Source organism: Bipolaris zeicola (assembly GCF_000523435.1).
Source record: "Bipolaris zeicola 26-R-13 unplaced genomic scaffold scaffold_98, whole genome shotgun sequence".
NCBI lineage: Eukaryota > Fungi > Ascomycota > Dothideomycetes > Pleosporales > Pleosporaceae > Bipolaris > Bipolaris zeicola.
Genome location: NW_006912147.1, coordinates 49,983 through 72,018, shown reverse-complemented (window position 1 = coordinate 72,018; position 22,036 = coordinate 49,983). Strand labels below are relative to the sequence as shown.

Genomic DNA, 22,036 nt, shown 5'->3' with positions numbered 1-22,036 from the left:
GCCGCCATTGGCTGCCCGGGCCTTGGCGTGGCCGCCGCTTGCTCGAACTTTTTGTGAAGATGCAACTTGCTACCCACCAAAAACACCAAATCTTGAAAGCAACGCCGCAACAATGTCGAAACCAAGCGCGCAAGAGCTCATGAGGCGCAAGGTACTTATGCGACTCGGAATACACAAGAAGAATTATTCTAACAGCACTTACAGACGCTTCAAGTCGGCCCCGAGACTGTTATGAACCAGCAGTCTACCGACTTTCCAGGACACTGGCCGGGAGAAGACCACGAGTGGGACTTGGATTACTTCAAAGAGGTATGTGCAGCGCATCTTCTGTCATTTTGCGGTACAATTCAACTCACATTTTCTAGAACTTCAACGTCACCTTCCATAGCCATAGTCCCTTCGACACACAATTCTCTCTTACTGGCATTGATACCTCGGTAGCCAACGCCTTTCGCCGCATACTCCTCTCCGAGATCCCTACGCTTGCCATAGAAGATGTCTTTATCTACCAAAATACGTCCATTATCCAAGACGAGGTACTTGCTCATCGCCTAGGCTTGGTGCCCTTGTGCGGCGACCGCGAGGGCCTGCGTGCGATGAAATGGTACTCCAAGCCCACTGAAGAAGACCCTGAGTCAGGCACACCAACTGACTGGAACACTGTGGTACTGAGACTGGACGTGGAATGCAAATGGCAAGAAGGTGGTCTGCAGAGAGCAGTCGCAGGCGAAACCGATCCCGACAAACTATACGTAGGCCACAACGTCTACGCTAAAGATATTGAGTTCAAGCCCATAGGCCGTCAAACCGAACTTTTCTCGTCCGAACAAGGGAAAGAAATACGCTCCACCAACCCAGACATCCTAATTGCGAAGATGAGGCCAGGCCAGAGCATAAACCTCAGCATGCATGCCATCAAGGGAATTGGACAGGACCACGCCAAATTCTCCCCTGTAGCAACAGCTTCCTATCGCCTGATGCCTACAATCGATATTATCAAGCCTATTGTTGGACCTGACGCCAAAAAGTTTGCGCGCTGCTTCCCTCGCGGCGTTATCCGCCTTGACACGGTTACTGAGACTGATGCCAAACAACACCCGGAGCTTGAGGGCAAGGAAGGCGAAGCCAAGGCCGTGGTGGCAAACGCTATGAACGACACAGTCAGCAGGGAATGCCTGCGACACCCAGAGTTCAAGGACAAGGTCAGGCTTGGACGGATACGGGATCACTTTATCTTCCGGGTAGAGAGCACGGGCCAGTGGGAGAGTGACGAGCTATTCTTGGAAAGTATCAAGTTGCTTAAGATCAAGTGCCAAAGGATAAAGCGCGGACTCGAGGAAATGAACAAATAGACGCAGCGAGGCAAACCATGCATTTCCAAAGGCGTTCCACGGGCATTTATTGGTGGCGGGGTTCTTTTTTTTTCTTCTCACTTTCTCCATCCCGAAAAAAGTTTACGATATCACGGAGTTACTCTCCCTCTCGGCTGGACGACATTCATTGCATGGAGCACACGAGCAACATGTATTGCAATAGATTACTATTGGTTGTATCATACATTCACCTCGTGCAATCTTTCAAATTTCTTCTCATACAATCCTCCCAGTATACAAACTCATGTGTCGGATCATCTACTAGAACAGCGGAAACAGTAAAACAAAAGCCAGTAGACCAGTAATGGCAGGAAATGGAGAAAGGGAACATACAAGATGGTATATGAACAAAAAAACAAACGAAAAGGCCTACCGAATTGGGGTATACGCTCTTCATCTCCTGCAGCATTTTGCTGAACATGTCAATAAAAGAAACAGAAAGCGATCTGTATTCAGAACTCCCGCAGCATCACTGGATCTCGTCTCGTGGTCTGGCGGCTACTAGAGCTCTGCCAGCGCTTCGTCACACAGCTTGCGTATGCTTCCTGGATCGAACCTTGGACGCCACGCCATTTGTTTCCTCTTATTTCGAAGTTCCTCTTTTTGGTGTTGCGGCAGATCGCTGGTTCGAGGAAACTTGAGCTGTGACTTTGTCGGTGAAGCTGAAGGATTCGGGAATGTGAATTTGGAGTCGTGGGCACCAGTGCTCTCCTTCAGCGTGAGTACACTGGTGAGGTGACCTTGCAGCATACCAACAAATGTTGATGTGCCGAGTGGGAAATGGACTTTCGCTACAGGCTCAGGTCGTACCGGATGCGTTGATAGAGGCGAGAGCATGCTCGAGTTGTCAATATGGCTTGACCGGGGGTTGGAGGTAACCTCGAGGAACGTAGGTGTACTGGTTCGGGGCGGCGACGGAAACGAGAAACCCTTGAGCTCGAAATAGATATCTTTTTCTAGGTCGAAGGGGTCGGACATGGTGCTTGATGATGAAGTGCGACACGAAGTGCTCAAGTTGGATGATTTTGTCTTTAAGCGGTCGAGCCACACGTGCTCTTCCGGGAACGTAGCGGATTCTGGCGTTGAGGGGTGCTCATCGTCCAAAGTTGGGGTTGAGCAAGTCGATGATGGCAACGACAGGGCGGCAATGGCAGCACGGTAATACTCTTCCGCAGCAACGAGCTCATGGTGACGGTTTTTTATTGTGGCCTCCCTCGCCAGAGTGTCGTGTGATAGCGCAGTGTAAAAGTTAAGATATGCCAAGTGAACCGGGTGCATCTGCCAATTGTTAGCCCCTTCTTGTTGTGGTCGATAGGGAAGGCGCAACGTGTATGTTTACTTACACTGCTATCCACCTCGCCTAGCAACCGTTCCCCAGACTTTGCGCACCGCGTGTAGTGCCGACTGAGGTACAGATCCTTGAGCACCTGCATCTTCTGCTTCATTTCGCAGTTTTTCGTTTGGCCCACCATTTTTCTCAAGTATGTTTTTTTTATATTTTGGAATTTTTTTGTCAGTGGTTGGTTGTAGAAGAAGACTCCAGGTCGGTGTGGGGAAAGTCGTGGTAAGAGGAGGAGCTGTCGCCGGGATCAGCCCGAGCAGGGGAGGTAAGGAGAGGAACAACAGGTGGAAAGAAGCACAGCTTATGAGTAAGTGAAGCCGGCTTCGAGGGGGCTGCCGACTTGGTCGAGCCAACGCGGAGAAGAGCCAGATGAGACAAGGTATTAATAAAACCACCCTATAGAATGAGCAGGAGGAAATCGAATGCGTGTAATAATGGTCCTTCTTGTGGGCGGTTGCTATCTCAACGCTTCAGGGTACATGCCTGCTGTCCGAGGAGGATGACAAAAATGGGGCCGCTACCAGAGCATCCTGGAGAACCGTACACTACGAACCGCAACAAAAGCAGAAAGGAACATCTATACAACGCCACGATATATAACGGTTTCCTGGTCTTGCGCCGGCCCCACTGTTCCTGTCAGTTGAACAGGTGCCGGAGAGATGCGAGGAGCGGTTGTTTCCAATCGCATGCAGTCATGTTTCAGCAGTCCTCTACTTACCTTATCCAGTGTTGAGCTTACCGCACCGGGTCAGGTACCCCACTAGTCTGCCCTGTTCACGCGAGAAAAAGCCTCCGCAACACCCCTCCCCTTCGCCTCAACGAACGCTTTTTCGTTCGCCAAGTGACCGCAAAAACCGAGACTGGACATGCCAAGTTTAGACATCGCCTAAGTAAGACGTTTTCCACAGTCGTATGTTTCTGATTCTGGCCGAGGTGGTACGTTGGGGCACATGACTCTTGTTTGCACCAAGTCTGCGACCATACCCATCAATACAAGTACTTATCCAGAGGACCCGCATTCATATATCATAGTTGGCGTAATAAGATAGCCGGCACTCACACATGACACATGTCGGCACAGGGTGAATACGATAAAGTTTCCGTCAACTTGCTGACACACGAGAGTTGTGGGTAGATATTTATTCTATACAGCCCAGGGGGAGATGGAACCATAGTCTCGGGATATCAAGTCCCATGCTACTCCAACGTTTAACCCTCCGAAGCGGCCGCACCAGTAATGATCTCGACAAGTTCGCCAGTAATGACGGCTTGACGTGTTCGGTTGTACAGAATCTGAAACTTGTTAATCATCTCGCCAGCGTTCTTGGAAGCGTTGTCCATGGCGTTTTGACGCGCCGACTGCTCACAAGCGTGGCCCTCGGCCAGCGCCCAGTAGAGCGAGTTGGCAAGAGCGTACTCGCGGAGGTTGGGAAGAACCTCGTCCTCAATCTCGAAAGCGGAGAAGTTGGCTGTATAAAAGGTCAGAGTACAGTCTCTTGTCGTGCAACACTTGACATACCGGACTGAGCAATAGCCTCCTCAGAGTAAGCTTCCTGGATGATGGGCTCGTAGCTCGAGGCGTTGATGAACTTGTTGTAGACAATCTTGACGGAGGCGTAGTCGGTGGGCAGCAGGGAAATCTGGTCGGCAATGCACAGAGAGTCGGCAAAGGTAGGCACGTCCTTTCCGGCACCAGCGAAAGAAAGAACCATGTTCTTTCCGTTGGAACGACCCAACTGAGCCTTGCACTTCTCACCAATGACGGCCAAATCCGCATCCGGCGTCTCAGCGAGCATCCTCCTGACCTTCCTCGACATTCCAGAGTGAATACCACCGCAGAGACCCTTGTCCGAGCTGCAGACGATGATGAGGTTCTTCTTGCCCTCACTCTCAATTGGCTTGGTCTCGGCATTCTCGAAAACCTCGTTGGAGGTCTGACCGTACTTGCGGGACTCAAACATGGCCTTTTGGGCGCGGGTAAGCTTGGTGGAGGCGACGACCTTCATGGTCTTGGTGATCTTCTCGATGTTGCGGATCGACTTGAGACGGCCCTCAATTTCACGAAGGGTGGCATAGCCGGCGGCATTGGTGGCGGTAAGGGCGGCGGGCCTAGATAGAAAAGTCCCAGTCAGCAATGGATGCAATTGGCGATGCAATTGGCGGTGCAATTGATCCGACAATGGGGGGGTTGCGAGGTGCGAGAAAAGCTGCGAACTCGGACGGAAGCGTACCGGGCGACGGCGGCGGCCATGCCGGCCTTCAGAGCCGGGCGCGCAGCTCGTGACAGCATCATGGCTACGAATTGAGATGAGTGGAGATGGCGACAGCCGTGTGGTGGTGCTCTTCACTGCTGTCTTTGCTGAACGGAAGCTGTGTCGGGCAATCGGGACGCTGAATTGCTTTGCGCGCTAAGACGCCAAGTGTCACGTGAGACCATCCATTACAGAAGACCTGCTTCACCAGTTGTACTCGACTGCTTCACGCTGAGAGGCATTCAAATACAGTCAACTGTGCATTCTGTGCTACTGCTCTTTTTACACTCAAGAGAACAGGACTAAACTCGGCATTGTGGCGCGACACAATTAGCTGGACTTAGCCAGGAGCGATCCAACAAACAGGTGGCAGGCATTACCCAAGTCTCACGAGGTGAGTAAATGCACCCAGAAAAGACTCCAGCTGTTTTTCCGCTGTCACCTGTCGGTCTTGTAGTCGGCATGTAATGCGTTGGCTGATCAGCTCATGACGTCGGGCAATTTGTTGCGAAGAGTTGCTGACCCAGGTTTGGTGAAGGCCGAACGACCGTGCGTTGGTGGACTTAGTAGTGAGCACAAGTGGTGGCTCCTTGGGGCTGCGCTTCACTTAAACTCAGCATTCCTCTTTTTCCGTTCATCTATCACCCACGTCCTGCTACCATTCATCTCACCTCCGCCACCATCGCCTCAATCGTACTGCGAGTCTGCCGCTGCAAGGCACGCGTTCTTCCGCTATTCCCACCCTTGTACAGGGCCGCCTCCACTGCTTCCGCACGGTCGACTCGGTCTGCGCCAAACCTTGCTGCAGTCCCACGATCTGTTTTCTATCGCCTGCAAGTTAAGCACGCGCCGATCGTGGACAACATGTCATCTTCCGGCGACGATACTCCTCTTGTGCGAGGGAACGATCAAGGTGAGTTCGTCTACGATAGTACTTTTTGCACGCGCTACGGCTATCTCATTCTCACGCGCCGATCGCCCTTGTTGAATTCCGCTCTTTTCACCACCCAACCTCACCATCTTCACTCCACCTCCTCGACTGTGTTCGTTTTACCCTCGTCCGACGTATTTTTCACGCTTTGAATAAAAGACTGGAGAAGGCTAACATATTTGTCTTACAGTAAAGTCATCGGAGCGCATCACCGACGAGGAAGACAAGAGGATGAATGCGGAAGCACCTTCAAATGGACATGTCGAACCCGGCATCTCTATTCGCATGGGACCCATCGATGACAGTAAGATGGATGTCGATGCGCCGGAGACGAATGGCAACGTCAACGGAAAGCGCAAGGCGCGCACCAGCGCAGCGAACGGCAAATCATACAAGGACGCAAGCAATTCGGAAGACGATGACAAGCCTCTGGTGCGTCTCTTTGCGCGAAGTGTACGTACATTTTGTTAAGCTAACTATTCAGCAGAGCAAGCGGCGGCGGACATCACAGCAGGTGAAGCTAGTCAAAGACGATTCCGATTCGGAACTCAGCGACGTGCCTCTCAAGGCTAGGGTACTTCCGAAGGCGAGCGCGGAGCAAATTGGAGAGTCGGCAGACTCTGACGTGCCTCTAGCCACGAAGCTCACCAAGAAAAAAGAGTCGATTGAGAAAGCTGCTGCAAAGGAGGCAAAGGCCATGCGTAACAAGGAAAAGGCACCCCCAAAGCGCAAACAAAAAGCAGAAAGCGACAGCGAGGACGACGTCCCTCTTGCAAAGAAAAAGGCCCCAGCAAAGAAGACGAATGGCGTCAAGAAAGAGGAGTCTGACTCAGATGCGCCACTCGCCAAGAAGTCCGCTTCAAAGACTACCAAGGCAAAGGCTGCCGCCGCGGCACCAGCGAAGGGCAAAGGCAAGGTGAAGAAGGAGACTGAGGAGGATCAGCAGGCTGAAGACGAAGAGGACGAATATCGCTGGTGGGAAGATCCAGGCAAGAGCGACGGCACCAGGAAATGGGAAACACTCGAGCACTCTGGTGTTGTCTTTCCTCCCGAGTACGAGCCACTGCCCAAGCATGTCAAACTGGTCTACGATGGCGTGCCTGTCACTCTGCACAAGGATGCCGAAGAGGTGGCTACTTTCTACGGAAGTATGCTTAACTCGACGCATAACGTCGAAAACCCAACCTTCAACAAGAACTTCTTTGAGGACTTCACTGCCATCCTAGACAAGACGGGACATGGCAAAGACAAGAACGGAAACACTGTCAAGATCAAGAAGTTTGAGAAGTGTGACTTCAAGCCCATCTTCGAATGGTTTGATTCTGAGCGCGCGAAAAAGAAGGCTCTCTCGGCGGCAGAGAAGAAGGCGCTCAAGGCCGAGAGGGAGGCTGCGGAGGCGCCGTACATGTACTGCATGTGGGACGGTCGTAAACAAAAGGTCGGCAACTTCCGCGTCGAACCGCCGGGCCTGTTCCGTGGTCGTGGTGAGCATCCCAAGACAGGTCGTGTCAAGAAGCGTGTCATGCCCGAGCAAATCACCATCAACATTGGCGAGAAGGCCAAAGTTCCTGAGCCGCCTGCGGGCCATCGTTGGAAGGAGGTCAAACATGACCACGAGGGTACATGGCTCGCCATGTGGCAAGAAAACATCAACGGTGCCTACAAGTATGTCATGCTTGCCGCCAACTCGGATATCAAGGGTCAGAGTGACTTCAAGAAGTTTGAAAAGGCCCGAGAGCTCAAGAAGCACATTGACCGTATTCGCAAGGATTACCGCAAGGACTTGAATTCCAAGATGATGGCCGATCGGCAACGTGCTACTGCCATTTACCTTATCGATCAGTTCGCTCTTCGTGCTGGTAACGAAAAAGGAGAAGATGAGGCGGATACGGTAGGCTGCTGCTCGCTCAAGTTTCAGCACATCACTCTGAGGCCTCCGGAGACGGTCATTTTCGACTTTCTGGGTAAGGACAGTATTCGGTTCTACGACGAAGTCAAGGTGGATCCGCAGGTCTTCAAGAATTTGAAACTGTTCAAGAAGGAGCCCAAGACGACTGGTGATGACATTTTTGATCGCTTGACGACTTCGGCGCTCAACAAGCATCTGACCAGCTACATGCCCGGTCTTACTGCCAAGGTCTTCCGTACCTACAATGCGTCGTATACTATGGCTAGGCTGCTGAAGGAGATGAAGCCTACCGGTACTATCCAGGAGAAGGTGAAGGCGTACAACGATGCAAACCGTGAAGTTGCAATTCTCTGTAACCACAAGCGTACCGTTGCTGCCAACCACGCCAACTCGATTGAGAAGATGACTGAAAAGGTGAGTTTGGTTTGTGCAGTTCGTTGAAGGCCATGCTAACAGGGGTAGATTAATGGACTTCGTTATCAAGTGTGGAGAACCAAGATGATGATGATTGACGTTGACCCCAAGATCAAGAAGAAGAAGGGAGCCGAGTTTTTCGAACGGCCCGAGGATCTCGACATGGAGTGGGTCAAGGCGCATCAGGATGCCGAGGTCGAGGAACTGCGCCAGAAGATCATCAAGAAGTTCGAAAAGGACAACGAGAAGCTCAAGGCCGAAGGAGAAAAGGAGATGAAGCCCAAGGAGCTGGAGGAGCGTCTTGAAAAGGCGGATGAGCTTGCGGCAAAGTACAAGAAGGAGAACAAGACGGGCAAGGTTGAGGCCGAGGGCAAGGGTCCGACGATTGAGAAGCTCGAGGGCAACATCGACAAGCTCCACCAGCGCATTGAGAATATGAAGATCCAGATGGAAGACAAGGAGGGCAACAAGGAGGTTGCCCTGGGCACGTCGAAGATTGTAAGTGGCCTGGTTGGACGGGTATCTAGGAAGCGATTGCTGACAGGGTGCAGAACTACATTGACCCACGTCTTACTGTGGTGTTTTCCAAGAAGTTTGATGTGCCGATTGAGCGCTTCTTCTCCAAGACGTTGCGTGAAAAGTTTGACTGGGCCATCAAGTCCGTGGACGAGAACTGGGAGTTTTAAGGGAAAACATGCAAGAGGCTTTTTTTTTGATTCGTCTATGTGCATTTTTGTTGGGGGGAAGGGGTGGGCAGCATGAGGGGGGTTATATACATAACATATAGCATGAATGGGGGGTTGATGGGACAAGGGGTGAAGTGTGAAGGGTACACACACAAAAAAGCATGGCATCTCTCTTGTGTAGGTCGAGTATGCAGGCAGGGCGGGCAGGCAGGCAGGGTTTCAGCAGGCATGGTTTGCGAGTTTATTTTATCATATGATTTAGGCGACTAGTTATTTTGCATGGCTACGAAAAGGAAATATTGACAGCAGCAAGCTAAGTACGGTATAGTAATATGCTTTGAGCAGAGATGATGTGCTTTGTGTAATGGAAGGCGTGCATTATGCAAGTGCGGGTCGATCATAACGGGCTGCAGCTTCCGTGCATGAACAGCCGTTCTTGCTTGTCGACACCGACGATGCTGCCCAGGCATGAAACAGTGGCATCTGGCGGAGGGACCTGGAAAGTGTGCGTTGGATGGAAATGGGACGATTGCAGGGCGTAGCCTTTTTTTTTTTGTGCAAGAGTGAATAGAGAGTACAATGCTTACATATATATATGTCTATAGTATACACATGTACACGTAAGTACCTACCTGTATATGTGCAAACTAGCCGACGGGCTTGGGGATGGCGTCACCAGCCGTTGGCGGTGGCTCCCCAACCCAATGCATGGGCTCATGCAATCTTGCAGTGTGACTGGTACCTGGGCGGGCCAGAGTCATGAAGGCTGGATTGGGATCAAGAGGCGCCGCCGCAATGGCCCCACCAAGAGTGGCCGTGGGTTGTGGCGGACGTGGGCGGGTGTGTGTGTGTGTGTGTGTGTGTGCTTGATTGTCTCTGAGCATTGCGTGCATGTGTGCAGGCTCCGCGGAGGCAAGCCTGGTGTTGACCATGCAAGCACGTTCCGACGTTGAACTATAGGGACGCGCCCCAGACGCCCGAGAGCAAAGGCGAAGAGATGCATAACATAGCGGCTCCACAGTGATTTGCTTTTTTTGCAGCCCTGACTGGTGCGAACGGTTGCTTGCCCAGCCTGACATCTGGAGAAAGTGGCCGTTGCAAGGCTTGTCGGGTCTACTTACTGGGTGCTGCCAGTAGGTTTCTTTTTGCAAGGGCCGGCCTGGTAGAAGCCCAACGACTCCAGCATTTCAGCAACGGAACCTGCCCCTGAGACGCCTCCCCACTTTGGGCTGTCATGAGACCCAAGGTTTGTTGCTAGACGTGTGCTTCAGCACTGCGGGAGCGCGCCGACACGCCCTTCACCGCCCGCCTGACTGCTGTTCATCTCCCGCCGCAACCGCCTCTGCTTGCACACTCCCACCCCTCAAGAGCCAAGGGCAAACGTCATCCTGTCAAGGCGCCGTGATGTGACGTGACCTACCTAGTACTACTCTTGAACCATTCCCCCAGCCCCAGATGTCTCTCGGCCAACACAGGTGCCGTTGCAAAACCACAGCATCAATGAACCATGGCCAGGCTAATCTCGGTCCGCTGACGGGGCCAGTACCAGTCGTTCATGTGTGTGTGTGTGTATGTCTGTGTGTATATGTGTGTGCTTTGGTTTGGCCGGGCGACGAGTGCCCGACTACGGCGTGAGATCGGGGGAAGGGAGGGAGCAGGCGGGGAGAGAACCATGTCCCTTTTTTTCGATACGAAGAGACTCCTGGACGGCTTCTGGTACCAAGAGAATTGCTGCTCCCCATTGTCGGCCTGACTGCCTCGTGCTGCAGGTCAATGAGTCGGCTAGATTGGGCCAGGATTATATGACATCGTCGTGCCGCGATACCCTACACTTTTGAGCCTCTGTCTCTTGGTGGGAAGCCACTCACTAGTCTTCTCGTCCCAAACCCACGCCCGCCATTGCGAAGACTGCACCGCACCGCACCGCACCGCACAGCCCAAGCCCACGCCGGCCCGCTGCCTACGCATACGAGAGCAACCAAAGGCCTCGCCCGTGCCTACACACACGCCACCCTTCTCCCTTTGTCAGCCCGTCTCGTGCAACCACACGTCTGGGGTCTGAGCGTTGAGCATTGAGCGCGACCCGCAACCCCCGAATTTGACATTACAAGACACCATCCGCCCACTGCGTCGCCCCAAATTCTCCTAGCGATCTCGTTGCGCACTCAGTCTGCGTAGATCGAACCCTGACGCGACGCACACCATGGCCTCAGACAAGCCTGCGGTCCTCATAATAGGCGGACTCGGTAACGCTGCCCTCGCTGCCACGCCCACGGCCAGAGATAAGACGCGAGAGGACTAACAAACCCGTTCCAGGCTATACCGGACGACACCTATGCAAGTACATCTACGACAACAACCTCGCTTCCGAATTACGCATCGTCGACAAACATCTGCCAGAGTTGGCGTGGCTGGCCCCAGAGTTCAAGGACGCCTGCTCGAGGGAGCGCTTCATCCAGGCGGACGCGGCACAAGAACGTGCGTATCCCTTGCTCACCACCTACACAACTATCCATGACACAGACATACGCACAATCCTCACCCCTCCCCCTTCAAAACATGCTGACCACAAGGCAATTCGAGACTGACACTTGTCCCTCCAGGATCCCTACCCCGAATATTCGATCGTGAGGGTGGTGGTGAGTTCGACTATGTATTCAACTGCGGTGGCGAGACACGCTTCTCTCAGGAGGAAAAAGTTTATGAACTCCGCTCCTATGGCCTCTCCATGAACATTGGCCGCGAGGCTGCAAAGCGCAAAGTAAAATGCTTCGTTGAGCTGAGTACCGGCATGGTCTACAAGCCAGAGAACATACCCCACAAGGAGACTGACAAGACGAAACCCTGGTCAAATCTGGCAAAGTGGAAGCTCAAGGGCGAGGAGGACCTGGCCAAGATTGAGGGCTTGAACCTCATGATTATGCGCATGGCTCACGTCTATGGCCCCTACACGAGCAAGTTTTTCAGCACGGCGCTGTGCATGGCGAGAGTATACCAGAGCATGGGCAAGGAGATGCGCTTCCTCTGGAAGGAAGACATGAAGACAAACTTGGTGCATATTGAGGACGCCACAAGGGCTCTGTGGCATGGTGCGCAGTGGTATGTCAAGGGACCGCCCGCCCGCCGACCGCCACCCATTTTCAACATTGTGGACCATGGAAATACGTGTACGTTTCACTCCTTGGTGCTTGTGCTCTACCTTGGTCTCCATTACTCACAATACTTGTAGCACAAAAACACACGGCCGAGTTCATGGGCGAGATTTTCAACATCAAGACTGGCTTCCACGGCACCCTCATCTCCGCCTTTGCACGACTAAACCTCGACCATGTCGTCGACGAGGTCAACGAAGAAACACTAGACCCCTGGGCAGAGCTGCAGTCAAAGGCTGGGATCAGCCAATCTACACCGCTGACGCCTTATATGGAAAAGGAGCTGCTTAAAGACGCGGATCTGTGCATGGATGGTAGCCTGTTCGAGAAAGAAACCGGGTTCAAGTAAGCTACCCCCCCACCTTGGCGTAGCTGCCAAATGAGTAGTAACCCAACAACATACTAACACCACACCAGATACAACGTGGAGAAGTGCACGAGGGAGAAGGTCGAGGAGGTCATTGAGAGCTACAAGAGAATGGGCTGGTGGCCGTAGCTTGGCTGCTACCTATTCTCGCGCCCGCTCCCTTTACCATATCACATTCCAACGATACCCTTTCTCTTACCACAACCTTTATTGGCCTTGTCGTAGTCTGCTTCTTCTTCTTCTACTACTACTACTATTTTTTATTGTTTACCTGCTCCCTTTCTCTCTCTCTCTCTCTCTCTCTCTCTCCCGCGACCTAAACCCACTCAAAATACATATCCCCCCCCCCTTTTCTCTGCTATAATACCACCAATCTACAAGGCATCAATCGATTGGTTAACATGTATCACTCTTCCCCCTCCCCTTGCACTTGACTTGTACAACCTCGTCATACCTTGAAATAAGGGGGTACAGAGAACAAGAAAGAGAGGGGTTTTGTCGTTTGGGCATGGCAGCAGCAGACTTGGCATGGCTTGGAGTTGCTCATTTCTGGTGCGGGTACGGTGAACTGGTCTCCCCCCTTCCCGCTCTTGACAGCTTGTGGTCATATTATCCTCCCCCCCTCCCCCTCCTCTTCTTCTTCTCGGAATCTGTTGGCTATTATCTGATATGGATGTGAATAATGCCTGGCTTGTGCATGTGTTTGGATCGCGTGGGAATTGCCTATCATTGTGTGGTAATGTTTTAGTGGTAATGGGGTAGTAGTCAAGTCAGTCAATCAAACGTTTAGGTTACAAGAAGACTAGCAAAGCCCCACCCAGAGGAACTTTGACCAAGATTCAATCAACCCCATCGCTCATCTCCGAAAAAGACACACAAACAATCAAAAGTGGGCATAGGCATTCAAGACGCAATCAGATTTATTGGGCCATTTCCCCAGCCTAGGGTACTCTACATTGAATGAGTCCGACTATTGCACATATTGGTCTAACATTTGATATACTTGGCTGCTCGATGCGCTAGGTCGCTTATGCCTTTTGCGAGACAATCCCTACATATTATCATTAGCATGTGACACAAGAATCTATACTTTTGGTTCAAAACGCACTCTCAACGTCAGTGACGCTCTGGTCAAGAATCTGCTTGAGAGTCTTGGGGTTCTCGAGCTCCTTCTCAATCTTGGCAATGATGGACTCGGCAAGCTCGCGCTGCTGCCTCTGCTTGACCTGGCCCTCGTAGCGGACCCACGAGTCGAGGACAGACTTGGCCTCGGCGGCGATGGCAGTCTTCTGCTCGAGCTCGAAAGCCTGGGCCTCGAGTTGGGCGGTCTCCTGTGAAAATGGTCAGTCTGATACCCCTCCATCTCCCAAACGGAACCAGCGCACCTTAGAAACCTCGAAGAGGGTCTTGGTGACCTCAATGACGCTGCTGAGGTCCTGAACGCTCTCAATGCGCTGCTTGACGGCTGCGGTGTGGTCCTGGCGAGCAGAGTTCAAGATACCCGAGATCTTGTCCAACTGCTGCTGCGCATAGTCGCCCCACGCAGGTCCGGCGTACTTGGCAACGGCCCAGAAGATGGTGAGCAGAGAGAGAGCGACAATGGACTCCTCGTTGACGACGTAGAGCTCGTTGCTGATGGCGGCGACCGAGAGACCGGCTCCGGCAGAGAGCACGGCAGCCTTGGTGAGGGGGCTGTTGCCGGGAACGGGTATCGAGTCGAGGAGGGTCTGGGCCTTCTTCTTGGGGTCCTCCTGGGGCAGGTTGGAGTTGTAGCGGGCCTGCATGCCCATCGAGGGCAGGGCGCGGAGAGGAAGCGATGGGCGGAGACGGGCGGCGCCTGTTGTGCGTGAGCAATGGGGTCAATGGCATCGCATCTTCATCGGAACGCTGCTACTCACCGACCGCGCTCCTTGCAAGACGTGAGGCCATGGCTGTCTGATGAGGGGGTGCAGTTGGGGGTGCTGGTCGTCGTCGAGAGCTAGCTTTTCGTGATGTTGCGTACCAAACCTGAGCCAAGCACCGACGCCGATGCGCTAACCGAACTTCGCCCGGCCGGGGCCTGACTTTTTGGCATCGACAACTTTTTTGCGCCTGCACGTCATTCCACACCACGCGAAGCAGCGAGCTTCAGACGAAGATGGCGGGTACAAAATCTGCGACAATGTCTGGGGTCAAGAGAAAAAGGGACCCAAGCAAGCTAGAGCGCAGCGAATCCAAGTCGAAGAGCCGGCGCAAGTCCTCCAGCGAAGACGGCGACGACCTACAATCCGAAATCGTACAGCTCGAAGCCCAGATTCTCGAGTCGCGAAAGCACTACAACAACATTGCCACTCTTTTGCAGCGAGCCAAGCAGTCAGACGCCGAGAATGAGGGCCCAATACTGGCAGCTGTTGCACTATGCCGAGTCTTCTCGCGGTTGCTCGTCACGGGCGACATGGTGAAGAGCAAGGGTATGAGCGAGGCAGAGGGTGTTATTGTATCATGGCTCAAGGAGCGCTACCGGGAGCTCTGTAATATGCTTCTAGACGACTTCCTCCGCAGCGAGCACCCTCCAAAGCAGTCGGTAGCCTTGACACTGCTGATGCGATTGGTCAAGGAGGAGGCAAAGTCGCAGAAAGATTACAAGGTCAAGAACGGCCCTTTGCCTCGTCTTGTCGAAGTTCTACTACACCTCCCCTTAGACGACTTAAACCGCGAGGAGTTTGCGGAGAAGTACCTCAAGCAGTTTGATGATATTCGATATCAGACATTCCAAACTATCAAGTGAGTGCATACATGCCTGAACGTGAAGACCACGTATTAACATACTCAGAAAAACACTTGACGAAGACCTGGACATTACCACCCAGCAACTCGTAGCGGCAAACAGCATGTCCCTACTCTCCACCCTCGACCAAGTCCCCAAATCCAAAGCCGAGATTCAGAATTTTTACGTCGAGGTACAAGGAAAGAGCCCAATTCCATCTCTTCAGGCATACAAGGAGAAGGCCCAAGCAGCGTGGTTGGCGACGATGCGCACAGGGCTCTCAAAGGAGCAGCGAAAAACTATCTTGACCACCTTCTCCTACCAGATTGCGCCTTGGTTCCAGCAGCCTGAAATCTTGTCAGACTTTTTGACCGACTCGTACAACGTGGGCGGTGCAACATCGCTACTTGCACTGTCAGGAATCTACTACCTTATCTCAGAGAAGAACCTCGATTACCCATCCTTTTATTACAAACTCTACTCGCTTCTTGATGACGGTCTCCTACACTCGAAGCACCGATCACGCTTCTTCCGCCTCCTCGATACCTTCATGTCCTCGTCGCACTTGCCCGCTACTCTGGTCGCAAGCTTCATCAAGCGTCTGTCGCGCTTGGCGCTCCACGGACCGCCAGCGGGTATTGTGGTTGTAATACCCTGGGTGTACAACATGTTCAAACGCCATCCTGCGTGTACATTTATGATGCACCGCGAGATTCGGGATCCGGAACTCAAGGAGGAGGTGGAAGCAGAGGGCATGGATGACCCGTTTGATATGGATGAAGCGGACCCTTTTCTGACCAATGCTATTGAGAGCAGCGTATGGGAGTTGGTAGCTCTGCAATCGCATTACCACCCCAATGTTGCTACACTCGCCAAGATTATCTCTGAGCAATTTACAAAACGATCATACAACCTAGAGGACTTTTTGGATCATTCCTACACTGCAGTAAGTCTTATGGTTTTGTCTTTTGTGATATGCTCGATACTGACAGCCCTTGTAGCTCCTCGACGTTGAACTAGACCGCGATCTCAAGAAGGAGCCAGAAGTCGAATTCGAGATACCAAAGCGCATTTTGACGGCAGACGAGGGGCTAAACCCCTTGGGTCAGCTTCTTACACATGTCATTGAGGCGAGGTGATGGACAGACTAGACAGGTTGGTTTAGCAGGAGAAGAATGATACCCTCTGTTTGCCAGGACATTGTTTCTTTGCGTGACATGTCTTTTGAATGATTGGATGTTGTTTATCGCTTGTCTCTCTTCTTCTTCTTCTTCTTCTTCTTCTTCTTCTTCTTCTTCTGCCTATAAATGACATGCAGAGAATACCGTAATACCAGACAGTTATTCAACCCTTGCAGTGCAGGTATTGCTTGTTGGGTACATGCTAGTCGCCAGTCATGACCACAGGATAGTGGCTACCGTAGCCGCACATGCTGTGGCGTCAAGGTACCAAGATAGCCAGGGCCAGACTCATCAGAACGCCTCGGCAGTTGCGACTAATTGCATAAACTGCCATTTTTCTGTAGCGGCTTGTTGAGAAGGGAACGGCGCATCTAGGTGTACGTAGAGTTTTTTGCGCATAAATGTTTCACGCCCCCAAGATGTGTTTTGAAACGTGGATGTGAGCAAAAAACGCTAAAGGACCATGCTAGTACAGTGGCGAAAAATGGGGGGGGGGGGAAAGAACAAGACAAGATACAGATGTGCTTTTTTGCTCCAATGTTCAACGCGAATGTCCCATAAACATACAGTACGGAAGGCTTTTATCGCAACATACCCATTGATGCAAACGATAATTCCCAACCTTACTATGAAAATTTTTAATCTCATCCCCTTGGCAATAGGTCGAGAAGGTTTATTCCCAGCGCCCTACGATTTTCGTTGAGCTGCCCATTTCCTTTCCTCCCTCCCCCCTTCCCCCCTTTTCCCTTTCCACCAACTCAGAAAAAGCAAAAAAATTCATATCCAAATTCGTATAAAGGGAAAAGAAAAAGAAAAAGGAAAAAACACCAAGAGAGAGAGGTCCGAGAGCCAGGCACAAAATGCAAATCAAGGTTACATATGCATACCTACTTTAACCCGCTGGTTCACGTCAAAGCAAAAGCTAGTGTGTGCATTGGGGCGTCGGGGCTTCCGCATACGGGCATTAGCGCCAAAGGTAGGACTAAGAACCAAGGGGCTGTGCTTTGCTTATTTTCCCCCCCGCTATGGTTCGGGGCTACCCGCTGCGTGTCTCACTTGGATCCAAGGTAAGGGGGGGAAAAGGGAGTAAGCGATTACGAGGAGATGGGGGTTCGGGTGGGTATTGTTGGGTGATGGAGTTTGGCAGTCTGTGGTTTTGGCCGAATACCGTTGGGAGTTGGTTGGGGTCATGGCTGATTTTGGGTGCGGGAAGAGGGCAAAGGGAGCCAAGGCTGCGGATGTTGCCCCCTTCCCCTTCGTGCAGATCACGTGAGTTTGGATCTTCAGGTACACATATCCACTAGCGATAAGGATTGGTACCGCATAACGCCTTGCATGTGTAGAATCCGTCAACCTCCAAGCTACGAGAATGAAGACGGTTTTGGTGATATCTGTTGAAAGGGGCGATGCTTGGCTGGGACCATGGTGTTTGTTCCACCCTGAAGCCCTTTGCCACGTACTCTGAGCAAACATCACAATGCAGTAGAAGACAATGTCATCACCATCACAAAAGCACATTCAAATATTGTAGATCAGGTACAACCTTTCGGCAGCCCTTGACATGTTGTATTGGTGATTAACCAGTTATAAACATGAACTGAACAATGTGTTCGGTATCCCTTTGGGACATATCGCATTAAGTCGGATTCGTAATGCCAATCCTGAACCTCCCCCCAAGTGGAAGCCCTGTCGTCTCAATAATTAAACCCTATCATGGCAATAATGCTCTCCAAAAAGACTTGTTACTCCGTGATTGGCCTCTAAACAAAACAATTGCTGATGTACGATGAAAGCAAAAAGGTCGCGCAGACATCCACAACCAAGGCTGAGACAGCTACCGACAATGCATGACAAAGTCGCGGTTGTGATCACAAAGACTTGATGCCTTGCGGCCACGACTGTTGTCAGATTGTTTGCAGTTGCGTCAGTGTTTGTGGAAGCAGTGTGATGGTCGTCTCATGATGCGTTTAAGCGAAGACGGCAGCACCGATGGCAAGGACAAGGCCACCGAAGGAGACCATGTTGCCGGCGGCGGCACCGCTAGCCTGGGGAACGCTGGCGGAGGAGGTAGGGCTGCTGGAGGCACCGGTAGAACCAGCGGGGGAAGATCCGCTGGCGCTAGCACTGGGACCGCTTGACTGAGCACCGCTGCCAGAGGGAGCGGGGACAGTGGAGTTGGAGCCACCAGGAGGAATGACAATGGGGGTGGTGCCAGGGGTGCCAGGAGCGACGGGGGTGGCAGTGGGAGATGGGAGAGGGACGGGGCCAGTGCCTTGTGGTAGTCAGCAGGCTGTACGTGAATGGAGTATTTGTAGGGGCGCAAACTTACCGACAGGGACCTCAGAGGGAGAGGGGACCTGGGGAACACCAGAGGGAGAGGGGACAGCCGAGGGGACGCCAGAAGGCACAACCGAAGGAACGCCCGAGGGGACGGCAGAGGTGGCAGAGACGGCAGGGGGAGTGGCAGGAGGAGCCTGGATCTGACCGTCGGAAATCTGGCTGATTGGGAGGACGTCGTACTGAGGAGCAGCGGCGACGGCACCGGCCAAGAAAGCGACGGAGATGGTGGAGAAACGCATGTTGATTATGAGTTAGTGGTGGGTGGTTGTATTAAATGTGTAGAGTAGAGGCTGTAACGGAGATAGCGACTGGATGATCGACTCGACGGATCTGGATGCGATGGAAGGCAATTGATGATGATGATGATGCTGGAGTGGATGGAGAGTAAGAAAGGAGAGGGTGTGGTAGGCACAAAGGCACATCTATTTATTTGCTCGAGGCGTGGGTTGCGCCTGCCTGGGCTGGGTGTCGCAATGGACGGCCCACCGCAGACGGGGGCCGTGCGCCTGCCTTTGGTGACAGCAGGAGCGAGGGAAGGCGGGGCCCGTGTGTTTGGCCGGCACGCCACGCCCGCCCCAACAGTGGATGAGAGGAGGGCCCGGGCGCACAGACGCGGGCCCAAGGCTCGATTGGCAGATGGACAAGCATTGTTCCAAGAATTGAAGCTGCTTTGTTCCTTGGACCGTTGGGCAAGCCTAGTCGGCGGCTGGGTCGTGGCTGGAGTCGCGCCGAATGCCTTCTTTTTTGCCTGCCTTCCCCCCGTCTGCCATTGGACGCCAACACTCTGCGACAACGCAGGTGCTGGGAAACCACCCAACGGCGGCCCAGCATTCTCCCACCCATTCCCAGCCTCTCTGCACCTCTGCCAGGCACCACATCATCAATGAGAAACACCATGAGGAGACCGAGTAAAAAAAAAAGAGGCGTCGGACGAGGCCCGTCGTCGCCAGTGCCACGCAACACCTCTCTCCACTATCGCCTCGCTTGGTGCTGCTTATCGCGCCGCCAGCAAAACGCCCTCCCGCCCGCCGAGCAGCGGTGCCACTAACACCATGCAGCAAGGCACGCTGCACGCAGACCCAGTGTCCCAGGGGCAGTGCCGCTATTTTTTTTCTCCTCGCTCGATGATCGTTGCCCTGGCTGCGCACCGCCTCGCTATAACACAGGGTTGGTGGTGGAGCAGCCTTGTGTTTGCATGACTGTTGTTGCAATCCCGCCTGGCTGTGTTTCGCGTCCTCCGTCATTCGTTTTGCTAACTTTAGCAACGCTGCCACGCTGCCACGCTGCCACGCCCGTCAATGGCCCATCACCAGCTACCACTTGGTTTTTTGCCCTCGGGACTCGTCATGGGCCCGTGACATGCGACGCGTGTCCCCTTGCGCTGCACACCACACTCACCAGCCTCACCGTGAGACATCGTTTTGTTTCCCCTGGCTCAATAATCGCCTTCGCTCCGACGCCCTCTGCTTGTCTGTCCCATGCCGATCCCCAACAATGCACTACCACCCAAATCATACCTTGCCCGTCCTCCTGCCCTCCCCCCTTGGCCTGCTGCAAGCCGCGCATATCACGCCCATTAATTCCTCAGGCGCGCAATCTATCGAAACAAAATATCTTGCAATTTGTACCTACATTGGGGCAAAGCGGCTAAAATCCAAGCTACCTCCCCCGGCCGTCACACCACGTCTCCGGACTTGCAGGCGGTCAACCCCATACCGCTAATCTCGCTTCGCAGCACATCGCCTGCTTGCGATAACGAGGTGATTGTGACGTCGTCTGCCTCTTCTCCGATTCTCGACGAAATTGCACAATGCTTGGCTTTTTTCTTTCTCCCCTGGATCCCTGCTTCCCGTCTCCATCTAGACCACGCGTTGATTGCGCGGCGAGTGATAGCACGTTGAATTATAAAGACGGTGGTCAATATCAAAAAGACTATCCCTTATTTCCTGGACTTCTGTCTCCCTTAAGGCGAACCCAATGAAACACAAACACAAAAAGAAAGAATTGTGTCCAGACCCTTTGCACGACCCTCACCATGCTTTCCAGAGCAAACTTTATGCCCCTTGCGCCTGTACCACAGTTCCTACCCGCCTTTCACCATAACCCGCGCGCAGGAAACAAAACAAAAAAACTTTAATTTCCCTCATGTCTCTTAACAAAAAAATTGCTCTAGAATCCATTGGAATATTCCTGTCTCTCCCACAGAATCCCGTCTTACGAAATCAAGACTGCCACTAGCATTTCTCGTATTGCGGCTCCTTCCCTTCGCTCGCGCCAGCACCAACGCGCCCGTGCCCTCGGATCGCACACGATAGCGATAAAGAGAGAGGAGATGGAAAGCAAAGGCACCTAGACGCCCTTTTACCCCCCCTTGCCCACCGCCCACATCCTTGGCCTGCACCTCGACTCAAACCGTCACTGCGCAACGCACGTCCGAGCCACACAACAATGCGCAGATCGTGGAGAAGGAGCAAGACCGCGAGTCGCGGGGAGGGAGAGACAATAGAAAAAAATCGTCAAAGTCACCACTGGTAATTGCCGCAATTCATGCCTCTTCTTCACCGCTCACTCAAAGGACCGAGAGAGGGCGAAGATTTTTTTTTGTTTGGTGCTCGCCCGTTGCAAGCGGGCAGGTGCAGACGCAGGTGCCCCATGGCTTTCCTGCCCTGCTGCTCAGACTGGGTAAGTAGAGTAGGTAGTTCAACCAACCCAACCCTTGCGCGCCCGTTTTTTGCCCTATCACTTTACATGTATATATACCTGTGTTTGCGGTACCCGTCCGCTGGTGCCTATCCTACCTACCTGCCTGCCGCGGTATCATGCATGCTGCATCCGCTCCTAAATGCATAAAAATGCACAAGCTAAGCTAAGCTATTTTACTTATGTTTTTTCTCTTTGGAGCGCACGTGGAAAAGTGCCGGATTCAGACAATAGCCATTGTTGTTGTTGTTGTTTTTCTTTCTACGGTACTAACCACTGTACCTCCCTCCCCCCTCATTACCTTACCCCAAAAGCGCATTGATCTCGTCATTACCTTTTCCAAATGGCTAAAATGACCATGACCATGACCATGACCATGACCCAAGTCGTTGGACCCTTGGGGGTTTTTTTCTTACCAATGCATTACACATGGATGTTTTATGTATCCTGCAACACTATCGATTCAACGTCTTCTCCTACCAAACCATGCAACCGGCACGCCTCGTCATCATCACAGTGTCTCTCATATGGGATGGATAGCATGTCCATTAACTTTCTTGCTTGTTGAATCTACCAATCCGTCTCATCTGCGCTCTAGCGCCAATGCCCAATTCCCAAACGCCGCTGTAATGCTCGAGGGGAA

General features: G+C 52.6%; 11 protein-coding genes across 11 annotated transcripts; 6 read left to right on the top strand and 5 right to left on the bottom strand.

The window, feature by feature from the left end:
* Nucleotides 1–112: 112 nt before the first annotated feature.
* On the top strand, nt 113–1,352 carry COCCADRAFT_98848 (uncharacterized protein; the record flags this gene model as incomplete). The annotated part of the gene is made up of 3 exons (XM_007715150.1): nt 113–151; nt 205–309; nt 366–1,352. 3 exons carry the CDS (start codon nt 113–115, stop codon nt 1,350–1,352), a joined length of 1,131 nt encoding a protein of 376 aa, XP_007713340.1.
* A 522-nt stretch (nt 1,353–1,874) lies between these two features.
* COCCADRAFT_98869 (uncharacterized protein) lies at nt 1,875–2,845 on the bottom strand (the record flags this gene model as incomplete). The annotated part of the gene is made up of 2 exons (XM_007715149.1): nt 1,875–2,651; nt 2,717–2,845. The coding sequence occupies 2 exons, from the start codon at nt 2,843–2,845 to the stop codon at nt 1,875–1,877; spliced, it is 906 nt and encodes a 301-aa protein (XP_007713339.1).
* Nucleotides 2,846–3,357: 512 nt separating this feature from the next.
* On the top strand, nt 3,358–3,594 carry COCCADRAFT_98839 (uncharacterized protein; the record flags this gene model as incomplete). Its single annotated transcript, XM_007715148.1, has 1 exon — nt 3,358–3,594. A coding segment is annotated over one exon (237 nt), but the record flags the coding sequence as incomplete, so codon positions are not given.
* A 330-nt stretch (nt 3,595–3,924) lies between these two features.
* COCCADRAFT_98852 (uncharacterized protein) lies at nt 3,925–5,005 on the bottom strand (the record flags this gene model as incomplete). The annotated part of the gene is made up of 3 exons (XM_007715147.1): nt 3,925–4,184; nt 4,235–4,824; nt 4,947–5,005. The coding sequence occupies 3 exons, from the start codon at nt 5,003–5,005 to the stop codon at nt 3,925–3,927; spliced, it is 909 nt and encodes a 302-aa protein (XP_007713337.1).
* Nucleotides 5,006–5,831: 826 nt separating this feature from the next.
* On the top strand, nt 5,832–8,907 carry COCCADRAFT_98911 (uncharacterized protein; the record flags this gene model as incomplete). The annotated part of the gene is made up of 5 exons (XM_007715146.1): nt 5,832–5,880; nt 6,089–6,330; nt 6,386–8,221; nt 8,270–8,719; nt 8,773–8,907. The coding sequence occupies 5 exons, from the start codon at nt 5,832–5,834 to the stop codon at nt 8,905–8,907; spliced, it is 2,712 nt and encodes a 903-aa protein (XP_007713336.1).
* Nucleotides 8,908–9,554: 647 nt separating this feature from the next.
* On the bottom strand, nt 9,555–10,093 carry COCCADRAFT_27107 (uncharacterized protein; the record flags this gene model as incomplete). The annotated part of the gene is made up of 2 exons (XM_007715130.1): nt 9,555–9,825; nt 10,029–10,093. The coding sequence occupies 2 exons, from the start codon at nt 10,091–10,093 to the stop codon at nt 9,555–9,557; spliced, it is 336 nt and encodes a 111-aa protein (XP_007713320.1).
* A 1,017-nt stretch (nt 10,094–11,110) lies between these two features.
* COCCADRAFT_98904 (uncharacterized protein) lies at nt 11,111–12,555 on the top strand (the record flags this gene model as incomplete). The annotated part of the gene is made up of 5 exons (XM_007715145.1): nt 11,111–11,153; nt 11,224–11,385; nt 11,511–12,074; nt 12,137–12,404; nt 12,477–12,555. 5 exons carry the CDS (start codon nt 11,111–11,113, stop codon nt 12,553–12,555), a joined length of 1,116 nt encoding a protein of 371 aa, XP_007713335.1.
* Nucleotides 12,556–13,454: 899 nt separating this feature from the next.
* COCCADRAFT_37679 (uncharacterized protein) lies at nt 13,455–14,355 on the bottom strand (the record flags this gene model as incomplete). The annotated part of the gene is made up of 4 exons (XM_007715144.1): nt 13,455–13,477; nt 13,535–13,757; nt 13,812–14,263; nt 14,325–14,355. 4 exons carry the CDS (start codon nt 14,353–14,355, stop codon nt 13,455–13,457), a joined length of 729 nt encoding a protein of 242 aa, XP_007713334.1.
* Nucleotides 14,356–14,563: 208 nt separating this feature from the next.
* On the top strand, nt 14,564–16,311 carry COCCADRAFT_98897 (uncharacterized protein; the record flags this gene model as incomplete). Its single annotated transcript, XM_007715143.1, has 3 exons — nt 14,564–15,189; nt 15,239–16,118; nt 16,174–16,311. The coding sequence occupies 3 exons, from the start codon at nt 14,564–14,566 to the stop codon at nt 16,309–16,311; spliced, it is 1,644 nt and encodes a 547-aa protein (XP_007713333.1).
* A 2,009-nt stretch (nt 16,312–18,320) lies between these two features.
* COCCADRAFT_27103 (uncharacterized protein) lies at nt 18,321–18,932 on the bottom strand (the record flags this gene model as incomplete). The annotated part of the gene is made up of 2 exons (XM_007715129.1): nt 18,321–18,625; nt 18,683–18,932. The coding sequence occupies 2 exons, from the start codon at nt 18,930–18,932 to the stop codon at nt 18,321–18,323; spliced, it is 555 nt and encodes a 184-aa protein (XP_007713319.1).
* A 234-nt stretch (nt 18,933–19,166) lies between these two features.
* On the top strand, nt 19,167–19,580 carry COCCADRAFT_27102 (uncharacterized protein; the record flags this gene model as incomplete). Its single annotated transcript, XM_007715128.1, has 1 exon — nt 19,167–19,580. One exon carries the CDS (start codon nt 19,167–19,169, stop codon nt 19,578–19,580), a length of 414 nt encoding a protein of 137 aa, XP_007713318.1.
* Nucleotides 19,581–22,036: the final 2,456 nt, after the last annotated feature.